This window comes from Neolamprologus brichardi, chromosome 14 (assembly GCF_056152115.1).
Source record: "Neolamprologus brichardi isolate AB-2024 chromosome 14, ASM5615211v1, whole genome shotgun sequence".
NCBI lineage: Eukaryota > Metazoa > Chordata > Actinopteri > Cichliformes > Cichlidae > Neolamprologus > Neolamprologus brichardi.
In genome coordinates, this window is record NC_142117.1 from 33,520,871 (window position 1) to 33,540,614 (window position 19,744).

General features: G+C 40.7%; 3 protein-coding genes across 3 annotated transcripts; 1 reads left to right on the top strand and 2 right to left on the bottom strand.

Moving 5' to 3' along the window:
• Positions 1–34: 34 nt before the first annotated feature.
• On the bottom strand, positions 35–7,636 carry spred3 (sprouty related EVH1 domain containing 3). Its single transcript, XM_006796671.3, has 6 exons — positions 7,382–7,636; positions 5,310–5,475; positions 4,983–5,151; positions 4,841–4,902; positions 4,555–4,713; positions 35–4,110 (listed from the first exon to the last, which is right to left on the bottom strand). Exons 1-6 carry the CDS (start codon positions 7,390–7,392, stop codon positions 3,106–3,108), a joined length of 1,572 nt encoding a protein of 523 aa, XP_006796734.1. The 5' UTR covers positions 7,393–7,636; the 3' UTR covers positions 35–3,105.
• A 4,615-nt stretch (positions 7,637–12,251) lies between these two features.
• Positions 12,252–16,771, bottom strand: psmd8 (proteasome 26S subunit, non-ATPase 8). Its single transcript, XM_006796673.2, has 7 exons — positions 16,613–16,771; positions 15,203–15,275; positions 15,003–15,105; positions 14,747–14,912; positions 14,192–14,292; positions 13,629–13,740; positions 12,252–13,061 (listed from the first exon to the last, which is right to left on the bottom strand). Exons 1-7 carry the CDS (start codon positions 16,715–16,717, stop codon positions 12,924–12,926), a joined length of 798 nt encoding a protein of 265 aa, XP_006796736.1. The 5' UTR covers positions 16,718–16,771; the 3' UTR covers positions 12,252–12,923.
• Positions 16,772–16,810: 39 nt separating this feature from the next.
• Positions 16,811–19,414, top strand: nup88 (nucleoporin 88). The gene has a single exon (XM_006796672.3). The coding sequence runs from the start codon at positions 16,828–16,830 to the stop codon at positions 18,985–18,987; it is 2,160 nt and encodes a 719-aa protein (XP_006796735.1). The 5' UTR covers positions 16,811–16,827; the 3' UTR covers positions 18,988–19,414.
• The last annotated feature ends 330 nt before the right edge of the window (positions 19,415–19,744 follow it).

The following is a 19,744-nucleotide window of genomic DNA, read 5'->3' on the forward strand; positions in this document are numbered from 1 at the left end:
TTTATACATGCACACATGAGAAAGAAGAAAACGCTTTTAAAATATAGAGTGAGGGTTTAATAATGATACAAACCCACGATATGTAACACCTCAAAGCAGCACATTGGCACAAAGTCAGAAGTAAGACAGCACAGAAGATAAAAACCTGTCTCAAAAAAATAAAGAATCAGAATAAATATCTCAATAAATAAATAAACAGGTAATATCTCATTAATTACTTTGAAACTAATAAATACGTACATTTGAAAATATGCACATTGGCAGAAATTAATAATCAAAAAAGGAAATAGTACTTAATACAGAGTTACTTAGAAATCATAAGTTATTGATTACTCAAATCAAAAGGCACATTTATTAAGATGTAAGAATGGGGCCTGCAATTGTGATCGCATGACTGTCAGTACTGTACTCTAACACCATTTCTGAACCAGAAGCAGCAAACTGTGTGCAATGGCTTTACTAGTTCTGCACCATCGAGTGAACACGTGTGTCTGTGTGTGAGGATCTATCAGATTTGTGGAGAAAGTGTGTGTGAGTGTGTGTGTGTGAGAGAGAAAGACAAAGGTTTTGAATCAGGGGATGGCAGTCGTGTGACTGGGTTTGGATTTCCTGCCATTGTGACAGGGCGTCTTTAAAAAAAAATTAAAAAATTAAGAGGACCAACAATGTTGGCAGGCTGGCCTAGTAGTAAAGACAATGTCCCATAACCAGGAGATCGAGGCTTGTGTTCATCAGCAGTTGCATGTCCTGACTCTGAACCCTACTGTCTCTTCACTCACTTTAAGTCACTTTGGATAAAAATTCTTGGCTAAACTTAAAATGTAAATAATATGGTGAAGCTTCTGAAAGGTTCATTCTGCCATAATTTAAAGTCCACCCAGGTGATGCTGCATTTGAGACAACGAAACTCGGTCAGCACTGGTTTCCTTATACTAAAAAAGGTATATCCATCACTTACACTTGTATTACCTTTCTGGGATTCTCAGTACATTCCATGTGTTATTTAAATTTGTTGACTGTAGTTTTTTTTAAAGCTGCAAAAATCAACATCTTTTTTACTTCGTGATGATTTTTTAATGACTTAAAGCTTATTGCATTTAATACATATTATATAACCATTATGGCCTTATTTAAGTTTTTTCACTTAACAGAAAAAGCCCAAATTTTCTTGTTGTATTTAATTTTGGAAGTGATGCACCTTTCTGTAGTGGAACTGGTGTGCTTGTCTTTTATGCAGTGTGGCAATTTGTAAGGTGAAACAAAAAGACATACTGTAAACAAATATCCCTGTACCTGTATTCTAAGGAATTCCTACAAAAACGAAAGGATTTTTTTTTGTCCCAGTAATCCATTTCTTGGTCTAAATGAACTATTAATGCACCTTTATTTATTTATTAACTGGAAGTAGAAATGTATCCTGCCAATCAGCAAAATAAAACATAGAAACGCAAGGTACATCACCAGCAACATTTTTAAAAATGTCTCGGGGCAAATTCATCTTTAATGTCAGCTTTAAATTTACAAAATCTCCCGCACCCTGGGTGGAACAGAAACTTGGAGCTTTGTTTCTAAATCACGCAACCACTCCAGTTGACAACAGGCAGTGGGAACGTTTGAATAGAATAGCGTAAAAATAGCAGCTTTTTTTGACCTTCCACTTAAAGCAATATAAAAACCGCATCGCCTCATTTTCAAGTTAATGTGTGTTTTTCTAATCACAGCGTCAACAGTCTGCAGCAGACGCGTTCAAATGTCGCACCTGCGAGCTACGTGCTGCTGCTCAAAGACAACTTTGTGTTCCCGTTTTTCTGTTCTGCTTGATGTCGAGCACAGCAACACACTACAGTATTCAGTTTCAACACTTTTCCATTACTGCTTAGTGTATACTAACATGACTAACCAGTACAAAAATAAATTTTGAAACATTGTTCATTGCACTTAAATTTTTTGGTGGTGTCTCACACAGAGGCCGAGACACATCAACAGATTGGTTACCATGGGGTCCTGTTTTGTTTTTCTTTGGGGACAGTGCAGTCACTGCGTACATTAGGTAGAATAGACTCGCTCAGAGGCCTCAGTTGTAAGCACCTTGACTGATTCAACAAGTACAGTGGTGGGATATGAGGATTTCTATGATATATATTGAAAATACTTGGGAATATGGGAAAAATACATGTATGTGCAAATGTGAGGGTGCTGAATGCTAGACACATATTCTCCTTTTTTCTTTTTGGAAACAAAAAAGTAACCATGTGTTTGGTTACAAAGGATCATTATGGATCATGTTATGACTTTTAAGTCTTGGTGGTCATCATTGCAACTTCCCTTAACAATAATTGTCTCTTTGCGTTTGATAACCTTTCTCCCATTGTGGTATAATGCGGTATAATCAAAGGACAACACTAGTGGTCTCAGATGCTTGTACTCTCTTGAAGACTGCATGCACCATGTGCTCATTCACACCAAACATCTCTCCTTTTTTTTCCTTTCCTTTGTTTTTAGTAACATCTGAGGTAAAATTAGAGGTAAAGGGTGACATCTGTTCATCTGACTGATAAACAGGCCAACATGGAACAAATAACTTCCCCAAGATCTCATGTTTGTGAGTACGTGAATGTGTGTGCCATTTGGGGATTCTGTCAATATGTTTTACATTTAATAAAATATACCAATTAAAATTATAACAATCATATATATAAACATCTTTTGTTTTTTGAGTTTTTTTCCTTTCTAAATAAAAAAAACGGACATTTGAAACAGTGTACACTTCACTGTTGCCTCTGCCACCTTCTTTCTGTGATAAAGTCACTGACAGCTAACTCTAGATCAGCCACTCCTCAATAAATCCACTATAACTCCCACAGAGCCTGGTCTGAGTGCAATGCACCTACAGCAGGCATGGACCAGTGAGGAAGGCCCCAGGTTGAAAAGAGAAAGAGCCGAATGCAGCGGAAGGCTGTGGGGCTTTGGCGGGCCAGAGGTCTGGGTCTACTGAGAGCACTGTTCCTATTTAGGGCCAACCTTCTGCTTCCTAACGGATGCTCTCTTCTCTCAATACCCAAACCCCCTCGGTCCAGGAAACCCCTCCCTCCCAAAAGCCTGGCTTCATCGGACTGCCTTGTGCTTTCCCCCACAGCAGCCACACCTCTCCCCACATCGCAGGCAGGCGCGCAAAGGCAGGTAGCAGCACATGCAGGGCACAAAGAGAGACAGGGCCAGGAGGGCCAACCAGCGGGCACAGCAGAGGGGATGCGGGTGGCCCCCCATTGAGTCATCACATGAACAAGGCTCCCAGAACTCTCCCTCAGAGTCCGACATGCAGTGGTAGAGCAGACTCTCTGCGCACCACACACAGGTCCACTGGCGCAGGCAGTGCAGGGCCGGGTCTGGGGCATCTCTGCATCGGCCCCGCCCATTCTCTGAAGCACTGAAAACAGAGCGGCAGTACACACAGCGAGACGAGCATGACGATGAAGCCTGAGGGCACGGGCTGTCATCATCGGGAGAGATTGCTCCTGGGTCACCACTACTACTGGCCCCTCCTCCTCTCTTACGAGTCCGCGACCGGGGAGTGGCCAGCGATGTGTGGATGCAGCAGGGCGACGGCGAGCCTTTACCCGTCTCCTGGGGTGAACCGGCACCTGAGGACACGCCGGATACAGCATTGGGCATGGACATACAGATGGGTGACGATGAGGATAAACGCTGGGAGGCTTTACTGTCCAGGCTCACAGTCACATCACAGCCCGCCGAACCCACTCCCGCCAGCTCCTTCTCAAAGCGAACCACGCACAGCTCTGACTTGTCCTGCAGGCTTCCTCCACCACCAACAACCACACCGCCAGTCAGCCCCCCAACCATAGTCCTTGTGGCCCCTGCCCGTCTGTAATCCTCATAACCTCGAGAACCCCACAGGTCTTTGCAAGGGTCCACACTGTGCAGGTCTCCCTCCTCCAGCAATGAAATAGTGGGCGAGAGGGGGGACAGGGGAGATGAGGCTGGGGGACCTACAGGAGGAGTGGGTGGAGCAGGAGGTGGGGGCGGGGGCGCCGGGGGATTCAACACAGCCGTCATTTGTGAGAGTTGGTGCTGGCCCGACCTGGTGTGGATCTGTGGAGAGGGTGTAGGATTACAGAGTGAGTCAGGAACATTGTGTACTATGGCAGTGGTTATAGAAGGTTTTCATTTCTCAGATATCCCACATTCATACACAAGAAATAGAAAAGGCCACACCTGTTAAAATCTCACTTTATGCATTCTCAATGTAGAACAAATAAACTTGCATGGACTTAACAGTGGCAGAGGGGGAAAAAATCAACCAAAACAGTTGTTTTTTTTTTTGTTTGTTTGTTTGTTTGGGGGGGGGGGGGGGGGATCTAAAACAGCTCACAAACCTCTTTCTAGGTTGTCTGCAGAAATTATTACATTGTTTATTGATGAGAAAATGTGCAAATAACTGAAAAATCAGTTACATATCAAGATGTGCACATTATTCTCAGTGCAGTGGTATGGTCTAGTCAGTAAACTACAGCTAGAGCAGGAGGTGGTGTATACCTGAGCAGGTGTTTGCGTGGTTACAGCATGGCTGGATCCAAAACTAAACTCTTCCGACCGCACGAAGCAAGTAGACGATGACTCGCTTGTCACTATGGTGATGGGTTTGGGAAGCATCTCCTTTCTGCTGTTGGATGACGACTCACTTCCTGTATGAGACTGATCGAGGTTGCATGCCACCCCGCAAATCAAAAATCAACAATGACTGCATTTGGGTCAGGTGACAGAATACACAAACCCATTTTAGTCAATATGCGGTCAAACAATGACCTGTTCGGTTACTCACAGCTTGTCCGTCATCCTCAGTGTCGGCCTCTTCTGGCGTGGAGGATGAGGGCGAGTCAGAGCCTTGAAAACGTAAAAAGAGATGACTTAGGTTTTCCTACATATTTTCTAAGAATCATATTTTATACGCAGCTCATGTCTACCTCTGTCGAGCTTGTCTATGACAGTCTGAAGCCCTTTCTCAAAGGAGATGGCATCGGCAGGGCTCTGGAATGTAAGGCCAAACTTTCGATCCTCTACTCGCCAGTGATGGAAGATGGGGTTCACCTTGTTGTACACTAACCCTTTTTGCACTGCACACTCCAGCACCGGCTAGACAGAAACATCATTCCAGACAATTTAAGAAGTTAGTTAACCAATTAAGATCTAGTCCTTCCTTAAGTTTTAAGACAGCATATATCTACAGTCTTTGGATGGTGTTGACAAGCAACGTGTCACCAAAGACAGGCATGACACACGCACACACTCACTGCTCGATCTCGCAGCCGTTCTCCACGTATGATGTACTCCCTCCGTCCCCTGCCATCATGACTCCGCCCCTTACATATGACCACATGACTGAGGCCACCACCTCCAAGGGGCACCCAACCGCCACTGGAGTCATCACGTGTCATCACCACCGCACGAACACGCACACTGTCAGGGAAACCAAGAGTGAGCCGAGGCCATGGCTGATTAACCAGTGTACCCTAATGTCTTGATGCATGCTCAATCATCCAGGTTAGGAAATCCCAAAATGTCTATTCTGTTCATCTGGCTGTAGCCTTTTCAGTGGGAGAAAGACTTTGTCACTCATCCAAGTGACTTTTTCTCTTCACTCTGAGACTAAAAAGCTCTACGTCCAGATGAACAGAATAAACTTATTGGTATGTACTATAATAATAAACACACACTGGCACACACATGAGCACAAATACTTGCAGCAACTGATATGCACAGTCATTCAAGTGAAAACAGGTAAAGCCAGATCAACTTTCAGAACACAAAAATTCAGTACAGAGTGAGGATTTCAGGGTCCGGATTGATGCCAGCACACATGTTTCCATAAAGAAATTCACACAAAAACCACAAAACTGACAGCTTAGTTGGACTATGAGTCGTGGCTTTGCAACATGACCACTCAAATGTATATCATACAGTAACTCATAGCTAAGGCAATTACTCATGTGACCGTTAAATCTAATTTTAAGTATCAGTCTGGCTTGGTGTTATCTAAGCATTTCTGCTGCTAGGAGTGTTTTAAAATTAAAGCTAGAATGTTAAGCTATAGTGTGAGCTATATGGGCTCAAAATTAAGGGGCTATGGAGCAAATTGATAGAAAGAACGCCAAGGTTGAGGAGGAGAGAAATGGCCAAATGGGAGGAGGGAGGAAGAATGAGTATTTCCAAGATAGACGTATCAATGAACGCACCCATCGCCATCAGAGGCCCGGCATTCTTACAAAAAGAAGAAGAAGAAGAAGCTGCTCTCGCCAAATCGGCTGAATAATTCAGCACTGCAGTTCGACATGTGTTTGTAATGCATGCACAGCTGCATCTTTTTGTCATTTTTCAAAGCACACTGAATTTTAATTGTTGCAATTATTTTTCTTAAGACGCTCCTTGTCTCCATTCCGCCCCTGCTGCACGCACTCATTAACACACCCCGATATTATGTTATATTTTTTTATGAATGGGATGGAGCGAGACTGGATTTGACACTGCACTGCGCGTTATACATTTCGCCGCAAAAAACGTTTTAGGCCCAAATACAATGCAATCGCGTGTGAAAAGGGAAGAATGGAGGAGAAGAAGAAGAAGAAGAAGAAGAAGGAAAAAACGAACGAGTGGGTGAGAGGATGGAGAGGAAACGAGAGATGGGGGGAGGGGGCCCGATTAGAAAAGGGAAGAAGGAGAGGAGGGGTGAGAATGAGGGAGAGCGAGGGAGAGAGAAAAATCACATTTCATTCATAAAGTTTGGCTTTAAAAAATCATAATGAAACCCCGAGACACGTTGATAAAAATCACAACGCCTCCATCCCTCCCTCGTTTTACTGTAGCCATGTCTTGAATGACGCGATGCTGGCCCCAAACTCGCCATATTTCGCCTCCCCCCCTCCATACATTTTACACACTGACTGATTTCGTGCTTGTTTTTACCAATCACTAACCACGCATTTCGTTTTTGAATTGCTGCATAGCACCCGATGTTTGCTCAGTACAATAATTGTTGTTATTTCGTTAATTTTGTGCGTGCATGCCGTGTGCCAGTCATCCAAAAAGCACAGGTCCACATGTAGGTGGCTTGACATTTATCACAATTTGGCGTGGATGTATCGGAAATGGGGTGTATGCTGTTGATTCAAAACTACGTAATGGTGTTTTTATTCTCGGCAGCCTGCTAAACTGTAGAGCACCGAATGTGATAACAGTGCATGATACTGGTGTAACACTGAGGGTGGTGGCGTTCTTTCCTATCCGGTTTTTTTTTTTTTTTTTTTTTTTTTTGGCGGACGATTGAATATATATGTGCAATGTTAAAAATGAAAATGTAAGGACTTACTCGCCCTCCATGGCTCGGTGTTGCCCGCCGCTTGCAGCAGCCCACCCCAGGGTCTCCTCTCTCTCTCTCTCTCTCCCTCTCTCTCTCTTTTTATCCTCCTTTCAGGAAACACTCAGGCTCGCTCACATTCTCTCTCCATCTGCTCTCATTTTCCTAATCTTTCTCTCTCTTGCTCTCGCTCTCTCTCTCCACCTTGATGTCGTTTCGGTGTATCAGGATAGGCTTGAGGTTGCAGCAGCCATTTTCCGCTGGCAGCATCCTCCCTCTCTCTCTTTCTCTCTCTCCCTCCCTCATTCTCTCTCTCTCTCTCTCTCGCTCCAAATCACTCCCTCTCTTATTCCTTTTCTCACTCTACCTGCCCTGTGCCAGCACATCCACACTAATCATTGACAGCATCGCGGCTTTAGCTAGCCTATAGGGTTTTTCACCATGTGATTTTAAATGGCTGATAATGATACCGAGTTGCTGATACATGCAGTGACGTGGGTGGTGAATGAAAAGCTCGGTAAAACCATCAATGACCTCTGGTTGATCCGTGATAACTGTGGAGAAAACTAAATTCTATGAAATTCTATGAAATGCAGGTAAAATAAAATCCGACTGCATAGTTACTTTAGAGTATAAGCCCGGCACAGTAATATGCGTCTGTATTAATTACATTTTAACTGTTTATATATACAGTTTATATGCAACCAAAAGCAGGGCAAAAATACTGTTTAGTCCACTACAAGGTCCATAGTTTTGGCGAGTCCACAAAGGTTTCAGCACCATGGACAGCAATTCACCTTAGCGTAATGAAATGGTATATCCCCAATGTGAAGGCATTTGGGGTTAAACGCTGTGTTTCAATACACTCTGGTGACTTTTTACTTTATGACCATTTTTGTTACTTTTTAAACAACGAATATACTGTATACTACCTCACTGTGGCTATTCATATAGGCCGTATATTTACCGCTAGTGTTTTCTAAGAGAAATAAATGCAGGTAAAATAAAATTAGAATGCATATTTACTATTTTAGTATAAGCCAGTGTATATATATACACATATATACATATATATATATGTCACTGTTTACAGGGCAGAAAAAAGTTTGCTACTGGCACTTAACACTGTGTATCAATGGCACTGTGACAACCTTTTATTTTGTGGTAATTTATTACTTTCTTCTGCCATAAATATACCAGCCTACTGTTTGAACTTGGAAAAAATATATAGCACTATGGATGTTTCTATAAGTTACATAATATGCATATTTTTTTAATGTACAATGTACCCCATGTGAATAGATGACACTCTGGCCACTAATCGTTTTAGTTTTCAACTCTAAGGCCATAAATACACCAAATGCACTTGTAAAAATTATGCTGCACTGTAGCTATTCACAAAGACTGCTTTCTCACGACGTTTGAGAAAAGTAGCCCAGCTACGTTTTGTCTCTTTCCGTTAAAATTCCTGCAATTCTTCACTATGTCCTTGGACTGCTTTGAGTTAAAGCAGAAATACCACAATGAGAACTGTAATGTAAAGCGGCAATGATAGGCATTGATGCCACGTGTTTTTAATGTCTCTTTAATGAAAATTATAGCGTGAGCCTATTCCATGTCCACTTATTATAAATGAACTTTCTACTGTCCGTTCAGTCCCTCTAATCCATTTAGCATTTTGATTTAAAAAAAAGAAAAAGAAAAAAAAAGTAAGTGTGAATTAACAACAACATACCAGACAAGTGTCAGATCCAGGTCTTGGTGCTGCTCAGTGGCTTCCTGCAATGCAGATTCTTGGAAATCAAGGGTGAAAAGAAAAAAATTCTTAAGTTGAGAAAGAGATTACTCTTTCATTCATCCCTGAAGCTCAGCTATGTTACATCAGCAAAATAACCTGATTTAAACACGCAGGTTCTCACAACTTTAACATGTACAATTCTTTTAAATGCAAAAAACACAATCTCACGGCACTTTACAAGATAAAGGACTTACACTATTATAGCCCATAGAGTAACCAAACTAATCCCTTTAAGCCAACTCTCTTGGTGATAGTGGTCTGCCTCGCTCTTGTAGTTCTGTAGAAGATGTTGTTTTTAAATACCCAAGGTTAGTTTTCAGCACCACGGACAGTCCCTTAATAAACGGCTCAGACGCAATCACAAACTAATCTATGTTTTATGTGTCTTCATCACTTTTAAGTTCGTTTAAAAAAATATTCCATGATAATAGGCTAACCCAAAACATATTTAATGTTAAACCTTGACATAATTTACTCATTTCAGTAACAATAACCTACTACTAACAACAACAACAATATGAGCTCGTTATTCGCCAAAAATGTGAGGTATTAACAGTGCAGAGACAGATATTTAAGATATTATAATTTTGGGAGGGTGGATCAATTCAATTCAATTTAATTTATACAGCACCAAATCACAACAACAGTCGCCTCAATGTTTTATATTGTAAAGTAGATCCTACAATAATAGATACAGAGAAAAAACCAACAATCATATGACCTCCTATGAGCAAGCACTATGCCGACAGTGGGAAGGAAAAACTCCCTTTTAACAGGAAGAAACTTCCGGCAGAACCAGGCTCAGGGAGGGGCGGGGCCATCTGCTGCGACCGGTTGGGGTGAGAGAAGGAAAACAGGATAAAGACATGCTGTGGAAGAGAGACAGAGATTAATAACAAGTACAATTCAATGCAGAGAGGTCTATTAACACATAGTGAGTGAGAAAGTTGACTGGAAAGAAAAAACTCAGTGCATCATGGGAATCCCCCGGCAGCCTACTCTATTGCAGCATAACTAAGGGAGGATTCAGGGTCACCTGGTCCAGCCCTAACTATATGCTATATCACATTCTGCATTTTTCCAAATGACGTCCAGCACCATGTCATGATCTCTATGTGTTTAGAGGCACACCACAATTCACTTCAATTCATTCATGCAATTGAATTGCAGTTTTGTCAGCTGCAATATGGATCATGTAGATCTCCCTTTTCCACCACTTCTCAAAGATTCTCTGTTGGATTGAGGTCAGGTGACTGTGGAGTTCATTTCAACACAGTGAACCTGACATTGATATGGTCAGCAAACCAATGTGATGTATTTTAAGCTCGTGAAAGCAGCTAAGATGGGCACACTTTAGTAACAAAGAGGTGGACAGCAACAATATTAAGACCGACTATAGTGTTTGAAAGATGTTCAGTTGGTACTAAAGGGGCCAAGGTGTGTCAAGAAGATATCACCCATGCTATTAAACCACTAGAAGCAGTCTAAGCTACTGATTCAATGCAGGATGAATCCATGTCATTTATGCTAAATTCTGACCCCAAATGTTGCAGCAGAAATTGAGACTCATCTGACCACAAAACATTTTTTGACTCTTGGATTATCCTATTGGCGACTTGTGGAATTAGAACCGTTTCATTCTTAGCTGACCGAAGTGGTACCCTGTGTGGTCTTCTACTGCTGTAGCCCATTTGCTGTTTCGCATACCTTGGTTGTAACTGGTTATTGGTTATTTTAGTTACTGTTTCCTTTCTTCACAGTTTGAAGGAGTCTTGCCATTTTCCTGTGACCAGGAGATGGATGTGAGAATTTCCCAGTAGATCAGCAGTTTCTAAGACACTCACCAACAGCAAGAACCATACCTAACCACTCAAGTTAATTAAAGGTGAGTTAAATCACCTTTCCTCCCCATACTGAACTTCAGCAAGTCATCTTAACCATGCCTAAAGGATTGAACAGATTGATTGTTAATACAAATGTCGAATCATTCAAACCGGTGTAACTTAAAAAGTGGCCGGTAAGTGTACAGTAAGGCAATGACAAAACACGGCAGCGTCATTACACATCGAAGTACTCAAAAAACTAAACTTCCACCAAGAAACCACAGTTTATTTTTGTTTTGTTTTTTGGTTAATCTGTCATTTTAAGGTTATTTGAATACACAAAATATTACTAATGATTCAAAACTTACATATCTTATTCACAATGCTCTTCCAAACCTCTACCTGGCCGCATAACACCTTAATTTGCTTAAATGGCCTACAAATGAATACAATCAGGAAAAATAAGTATACATCAAATGAAACCCAGCAATGGCAGTGAAACAATACACAGTTTGATGGACTCAATTCCTGTAGTTTGGCCCTCTGAAGCAATGAAAAGATTCACAAGGCTGTGACCACAAAACGCTGACCCAGTAACACAAATCCCACAAGCTGCATCAGCTCCAAGTGCAATTCACATCTCTTAAAAACAAGCAACCAAAAAAACCCAACAATCGTGGATTAAAAGAGTTGTACAATGAAACAAAAAACAACATACCAAAAATAAAAGAAAAATAGTCTTTTTTTAAATCTTTTTTCATAATTGCTGAAAGGGATAATGAATAACTGAATGGATATTTTGATCAATTGCATCATCACCAGTTGCTGGGTGCTCTGAAGTCAGATATCTAACACCACCTCTGGCATGTCAGAATAACCAAAACATGCTTAGCACCCAAAGAAAAATATGTGCACCATGTGGTATGGTATAGTATAGGTTCAACATAAGGAATCTGGCTATCATTAATAAAATCTGAATAACTATGTGATAGTAACTAGGACACAATCTTACCCTTAAGATAAAAGTTCAAGCGTTTTACCCTTCCTTATATTTTCCTTTGTACCATTGGTTAATAATCAGTAATTCTATTTTTGATTCCACTTCCAAATGCACCAGCTGCATCCAGCTTACTCAACATTGAAAGAGACTAGGAAAGACACTGACCAATGAAAGAAGGCATAACTATTAAGCTGCTGTCAGTGGCTTAATTCTGGGGAAAGTTAGACATGTATAAAGAACACAACACTAACATGCAAAAAGTTTGTTTTATGAATCATTTATTGTAGATCAATGTGTTTACAAAATGTCTAGTGAGGAAGAGTCAAACACAAACTTCAGTGGCAATTTTAGATACAAGGCAAGGGCAATACATTTATTTTTGTTCTACCCAAGAGAGAAAACTTTGATACAAAAAGAATTTGAAGTTCAGGAAAAAAAATGGTGAGATTATTGACAGTTGTTTGACATTGAATACCAAAATTAGGGTGATGACTTTAAACTTTCTTACAGTTGAAAAAGAAGAGACCCAGTGGTTAAAAAAATATCTGGGAATGACTAAAGAAAACTAAAATTTAATGTTGGACAGATGGTATTTTGAATAAAAGAACCAGCTTTAAACACTCAGACCCTCACATGTCTGCAATATAGATATTTATATAGCAACTGCTAATTAGACCAAAGTGATATTTTTAGTGGGGGGGGGTTTGTATTAAAATAAAAACCAATCTTTAGACTTCCAGGTAGATTTGGGAAAACAGGAATAATGGATGCCAGTTGATTTGTGAGGCATAGGAAACAAATAAACCACTCTGGCAATAAAGGAAGTCATATCCCTTAGTGAAACTGTGTTTGAGCTGACTGGATGTATACTGGACCAGTGGCGTGTTTGTCTGAGTGCATCTGTACATGGTTGAGTGTGTTCCTGGGGGCGGATTACACAATCATTTCCAGCTGTCGTGCGTATTCGATGACCTGTTGTGCCAGCTCAGTAGAAGGGATGTTCACCTCCTCTGTCCGCTGTTGCTGATTGGTGAAAGAGTAATAGCCATCTGCACTCAAATTCCATCCTCTCTGAAATGGGGAAAAATGTATTCATTTAAACAAATAAAAAATAAAATGAAAATCAACAGTTACAGATTGCTTATGTAGTTATTTGACTTATTATATGCAATAATCTAGGAAGGGTTTTTATTTTAATTATAGACAACTTGTTAAGGAACATCTGAAAACAAACAGTAAAATTTATCTTTTCCATCTGATGTTAATCGTTATGGATATTACTTATTTTTCAGGTTCTGCCTATGCACAAATTTTATCTAACATCTGGAGGGACATTTTCTGTATATTAACAAGCCAGTTTCTGACAACTCCCCTTCCTATATCCAATCATAATGACATCTATAACACGTTGATTAAGAACTAACTTAGACTTTACATAAATATTTCAGGCACCAAGGCCACCTGACAGCCAGTGTTTACCTAATAAATCTTAATAAGCATTTGCATAAGCAGAAGCAACAGAGTTAAGCAGGAACTTAATTTCTTTAAATCATGTTATCACAGCAGGAATCTAATGTCTCCTCCTCATAATATCTGGATTTGACTACAGGCTTGATTCCCAAATGAAAACAGACTTACCTTCTTGGCATACTCTGTCATCTTTTTGGGGGAACTGAAGAAAAGCACACGGGTAGCTTCACTGAACTGGATCTGCTCATACGCCTTCTCTATGCAACCTGCAATCTCATCGCTGCAATTGAAAAGGTCAGCTTTAGTTAAAGTCATCTTCAAAAGACAGAGTTGTATTTTTAATGACGTTTTATACACTTCTACATTATTATGGCACAACACAGTGAAATTAAGTTGTTGTTGTTTTTTTTTCCAGAGTTCACAGCACAAATCAAGAAACATTAAAAATTAGACAAAGACAGGAAAGATGTTGTTTAAAAAGGTGTTTAAACTGCCAACTATTTCACATTTGCTCAGGTTAAAGTATTGGTACAACTATGAGAGTAAAATAAATCATTGTGTTTGTTGTGTTGAGTTGTTTTTACACTATTCGCTGTAACTATGTAAAATGGATTAAAATAGCTTTTGCACACCTAACTGTTGTTATGTGGTTGTAGGCTACTGATAAATATTTTAAAATTTACAACAAATGCAGAATGTGTAAAAGGCATTGAAATCATTATGGTCCTTACCGAATTGTGTCCAGAAGAATATCTATAAAAAAGGTGTAGCTCTCAGCAGGGATGTTGCCTTTGGCTAGGAATACTTTGTTGTAGCTTCCCTCCATCAAGTACTGAAATTAGCAGAGAGAATAAAATATTAAGATTGCATTTACATCAAAGTTACTATAACAGGACTTAAATTATTGTGTATAAGTAAAACTCCAATAAGCCAAGCATTTGTCCAAATAAATATTTAGTTTGTGTAAATTAATATATATACCTTTAAATACATAATGGGTATAAAATATTGTTGGAGGATCAAAACTATTTTACAAATGTAGCTTCTATAATTTCAAGTCAACACTAATGCTAGCCTGCCACTAATGATATTAGTGCTTCATCCCAGCTGACTGGTTTAAAAAAAAAAAAAGTAATCTGGAACCTTACATCACTAATTTTGAGCAATTTAAGGGTACAAATTTCCAATTGGACACACAAATTGTTTTTTTTCTTTAACACCTGATATTACACAATAAAAATCATCCAAATCAAAATCAGGCATTGTCCATGAGTAAGCTATAGCACCTGCTCTAGAGACACTGGGTGTCTGATGTACACGTTGGTCTGAATATCTCTAGCACTCAATCGTTCGAGTTCTGTGTGAAACTCAGACACGCGATTCTGCGAAAGCAGGAAGAGCAGGTTCAGTCCAAGTAACTGATGCATGTAAGCAGCTTCAGGCAGCTCTTCCCTAAAAAAGAAAAAGATGTAAATAATTACTTCTGTTACAAAAAGACCACAATCTTGGGCAACAAATTCTCTAAGAGAAAGTGGCATTTACTTGTAATCAAAGTAGTAACATTTTAGCTGGGCCATGTATCGCTCAAAGGATGGGATGTCCTTCTTGAGGATGCTCCATAAGGCTCCTATTTCAAGTACATCACCTAAAATACAAACATAAATTGTACTTAGAAATTATTTTGCAAGTAACTTAAAAAGCTGTTGTGTTAACTTGTGGCAGCTTGATTTGCAGGTACTCACGAGCTAAAATGAGCTGCTGCTTGGTGAGAGAGGATCCACCGGTAGGTAAAAAGTTCAGATCCAATAATGAAATCTGTTTAAAAATAAAAGATAAATGTAACAATGTAACTCTAAATTACACCACATATCATTTATAACAGAACAAACCCCAAAGTTGGTTTTCATTGAATTCTAACAACCTAGACAACCTTATAAAACATTTATTTTGATGTCAGACTCCTGTTGAAACTTTTTTCCTTCGTTTCTCAGTCAAACTCTGTTTTTAAAAAAATAACAATTACATATACAGAGCATCTCAATGCCAGGGTTATATCACAAGAAAAAGGAAGAAACAAGGAAGAACACAAGATACAGAGGAAAAAGTTGTAACAAGCATTAACAATCTAATTTATCAAAGTTATATTTTATTGTAACAGGGTTTTTTTTTCCCTTTTCAAGATCTTAACTATAGTGTCGTGTTGTAATAGTAATAGTTCCTAATTTAAAAAAATGAATAAAGCTTGACTTGGAGATGGTCCATCTTGTTTTGTGAATGTGAAATTTCCCCAACATTATCATTTATACCCACCAGAAGGCAGTTGTCCAATAGGATGCCCTTAGTAAACAAGGACAGCAAACTGGTGACATGATGGACCAAACCAAAGATATCAAGAACCCTTTTTGTTTTTAAGCATTGAAGAGAATGCTAGTTGTGTATAGTTAGGGGGAACGTTTCAGATTCCCCTTGGAATGCACTTGGTTATTACATTTGTATTTTTTGTCATTTAACAAGAAGCTGCAATGAGCTCTTTATCTCCAAGTGGCTGTACCAAACGTGGAATTGATTGAATTGAATAGGTGTATATTATATATATAGGCTAATATAACTTTCATAACGGTTGCTTCTTAATAGAAAAATAATAGATTTGACTGACTTTGCCTTGCAAAACTGGTTGTATATACGAACAATTTTTGAATACGAAAAACATATTTGCCGATGTCCTTATCACGAGTCACTTAAAAAAAAGAAAAGAATAAAAAAGGTTCTAATCAATTTATTGGGGGTACTTCTTTTTAGTGATACCTCCTTCGACTCGGTTTAAACTTGCCAAACAGAAAACTGAGCTAACGAAAGGTACAGTGACGTTAGCTTTCATTGACTAAGTTAATCATTTGTTTCATCATTATCCTAAAATGATGATATTGTTCGATCCCTCTCCAAACATTGGTTTGTAGTTAGCAAGTGAAAACTCTACACTATTCAACCAAAATTAATTTAATTATCGGTGTTTATCCAGTTACTGACGTTAACGTACAGCGTTAGCTGGGCTAGCGTAAGTTAGCAATCTGTTTGCTAACAGTGCTAACGTTTACAAATAGAAAGACTTCCTTCCTACAATCAACCCTGGACAAGCAAATGTGCGACTTTACCTTAAGCTTGCTCAGAAGGTCTCCACATTTGTTTAGGTTTGGATTTTTCTTGTTCCACTCCGCTTTAAGTGTCTCATACAGCCCAGCGGTCTCCTTCAGCGCCATGGTGATTCTGCAAAATATACGACACCGGCCACCGTAACACGTTAAATGACTGTCGTGAAAAAAACCAAAACACTTTACTGCTTCCTTCAGAAATCAGACAGTTGATCAAGATGGCGGCAGTCAATTCAGAACGGTGGCTGAATGACTTACCGAATCACACGATATTCAAAATAATACGCGAGAAGTTGGATTTGGAGTGCACCTCGAGTGAAAGAGGGATCGCTAAGAACCTCACGTTTTGTTTGGGAGCGGATTTTTTCGTGTGGGACGATTCAGACCGCGTGTTTTACACAACCAACCTGCGGCAGTTAAACTCAGAGGAGAGCTCCGGTAGCGGGAAGTATCAGACCTTGCTGTGCATCAACCCGCCGCTCTTTGAAGTGTGCCAGGTGCTGGTGAGCCCGACACAGCACCATGTCGCGCTGGTCGGTCAACGAGGCGTCTCGGTCCTGGAGCTTCCTCTGCGGTGGGGCAAGAGGTCCGAGTTTGAAGGCGGACGCAGCAAAATCAACTGCAAGACAATCCCGGTGGCGGAGCGCTTCTTCACCAGCTCACCGTCGGTCAGTCTGCGACAGGCTGCTTGGTACCCTAGCGAGACTGACGAGCCACATATGGTGCTACTCACTTCAGACAACACGATCAGATTTTACGGCTTGAAGTCTCCGCAGACACCGGCCAAAATCCTGCCAGTGTCGCAGTCAGAAGATGAGAGCAGCCTCCACCCTCCGGTGCGTTCGTACGCAGCTTCTCTGGGAGAGATAGCAGTGGCGTTTGACTTTGGGCCGATTTCATCCCCTCCTCGGCAGCTGCCAGGACAGGTCTCCAAAGACCAGCTGGTCTACCCTCTCTATATTCTTTACGAAAATGGGGAGACCTATGTGAACTACACGAGCCAGGTAAACGGTATAAGTCTGAGTAAACCCGTTGGACCTCTCCCCATGTATCCAGCAGCAGAGGATAACTATGGCTATGATGCTTGTGCCATTCTGTGCCTGCCATGTGTTCCGAGTATCTTGGTCATCGCCACAGAAACGGGCACCCTGTATCACTGTGTCGTGCTGGAGTCTGAAGAAGAGGACGACACGGGGGCAGTGGAAAAGTGGATCCGAGGCACAGAGACAGTGCCAGCTCTTTATGTGTTTGAGTGTGTTGAGCTAGAGCTCATACTTAAAGTGGCAACGGGAGAGGACGAGGAGCCGCAAGAGTTTGATTTCACCTGTCCAATCAAACTGCACAGAGACCCTCTCTGTCAGCACCGGTATCATTGCACCCATGAAGCAGGAGTGCACAGCGTGGGGCTAATCTGGGTCAACAAGCTGCAGAGGTTCCTTAAATCAGATGAGGAGGATAAGGACAGTCTCCAGGAGCTGGCTGCTGAGAAGCGCTGCATTGTAGAGCACATTCTTTGCACCAGACCGCTCCTGACCAGTCAGTCGGCTCCAATTCGTGGCTTTTTGATTGTGTCTGACCTTGCCTTGGGCGCCACCATGATCTGCATCACCAGCACTTACGAGTGCATTCTGTTACCCCTTCTGAGCTCCATTCGCCCTCCCTCCCCTCCCCTGCTTTGCTCCCACCCAGGTCTGGGCTCTGCCAGCTCCCCTCTGCGTGGGCTGGCCGAAGACTCCTTTGAGCTGCACATTCGCAACATCCTGGCACGGAGCTCCACCAATCCTCTTGTACTTAAAGCTGGAGACAAGGACACATCGCCACCACCTCCAGAGTGTCTGGAGCTCCTCAGCAGAGCCACACAGGTGTTCCGTGAGGAGTACATTCTCAAGCAGGACATGGCTCGCGAAGAGATGCAGAGGAGGGTGAAACTCCTGACAGGCCAGAAGAACAAGCAGCTGGAGGAGTTGTCTCTGTGCAGGGAGGAGAGGAAGAGTTTGAGAGAAGCAGCAGAAAGGTTGGCTGATAAATACGAAGACGCAAAGTATCGCCAAGAAACCATTATGAACAGGGTTAAGAAAGTGTTGTGTAGCCTGCAAAGCCAGCTACCCATACTGTCAAACAGTGAAAAGGAAATGAAGAAGGAGCTGCAGACCATCAATGATCAACTGAAACACCTGGAAAACTGCATCAGACAGGTGAACATGAAGATGGAGTACCAGAAGACACAAGTGGACAAGGATATGCCCGGAACTAGGGCAACAGTTTCCCTCAACGCTCCCCAGAAGAAGGTTGTTCAGGATGTCCTCAAAGAACAAGGACAGCAAATTGGTGACATGATGAAGCAGATCAAAGACATCAAAAATCATTTTAGTTTCTAAGCACTGCAGAAAAATGCTTTTTTTTTCTGTATAGTTGGGAAAATATTTCAAATTTTCCATGGAATACACTGTTATTACATTTGCATTTTTCTGACATTTGATAAGAAGCTGTAATGAGTTCTTCTTATCTTCTTATATGCTATAGCTTATATGTGCTAGTGTAACTTTACCTTTCATACTAAATGTTTTTCCTTAATACAGAATACAGAAATACAAAAGGTTGGATTTTCTCTTACAAAAAGTTGTATATTTCTACATCAATATTTTTGACATGTTAATGATTGAGTCACTGACATACTCAGTTTAATGTCCCGTGTATAGGCAGGAAAAATTCAAAATAATTTGTGCTAAACTAACCTTATACAGCTGTTTTCAATTTTGTTTGCTCACTTTTTTGCATAAAAAAAATAAACTTGAAATTATTAAACTTGTTTGTGTCTCAATGTAGGATAGCTACAAAAAGCAGAAATATTAAGAGACAAATCCAAGTTAACAGTTTTATATTGACATGCATTAACTGACACGTTCATAGCTGCTGGTTGCTGTATTTGCCAGAGTACTTGGAGAAAACCTGTGTAAACAGGGGGAAGATGCAAACACCACACAGAAAGTCCCAGTTAATAATTTAACTGCAAAAAAACAAACAAATGTGAACTGAACTAAATATTCCACGTCGTGGCAAGATGTTTGAACTTTTAAAGGAGGCTAAAATCATGTGAGTGTTTGGTTTGATATGGATGTTCAGCATAGATGCAAT

Coding starts and splice junctions, on each gene's coding strand:
- spred3 (XM_006796671.3), bottom strand. Junction 4,903..4,982: donor CATAGACAAGCTCGACAGAG/GTAGACATGAGC, acceptor TACGTTTTCAAG/GCTCTGACTCGCCCTCATCC. Junction 4,111..4,554: donor CCACGCAAACACCTGCTCAG/GTATACACCACC, acceptor CCCTCTCCACAG/ATCCACACCAGGTCGGGCCA.
- psmd8 (XM_006796673.2), bottom strand. CDS start 16,717: ATGGCGCTGAAGGAGACCGCTGGGCTGTATGAGACACTTAAAGCGGAG. Junction 15,276..16,612: donor ACCTTCTGAGCAAGCTTAAG/GTAAAGTCGCAC, acceptor ATTTTTAAACAG/ATTTCATTATTGGATCTGAA. Junction 14,913..15,002: donor TGTTACTACTTTGATTACAA/GTAAATGCCACT, acceptor TTTCTTTTTTAG/GGAAGAGCTGCCTGAAGCTG.
- nup88 (XM_006796672.3), top strand. CDS start 16,828: ATGGCGGCAGTCAATTCAGAACGGTGGCTGAATGACTTACCGAATCAC.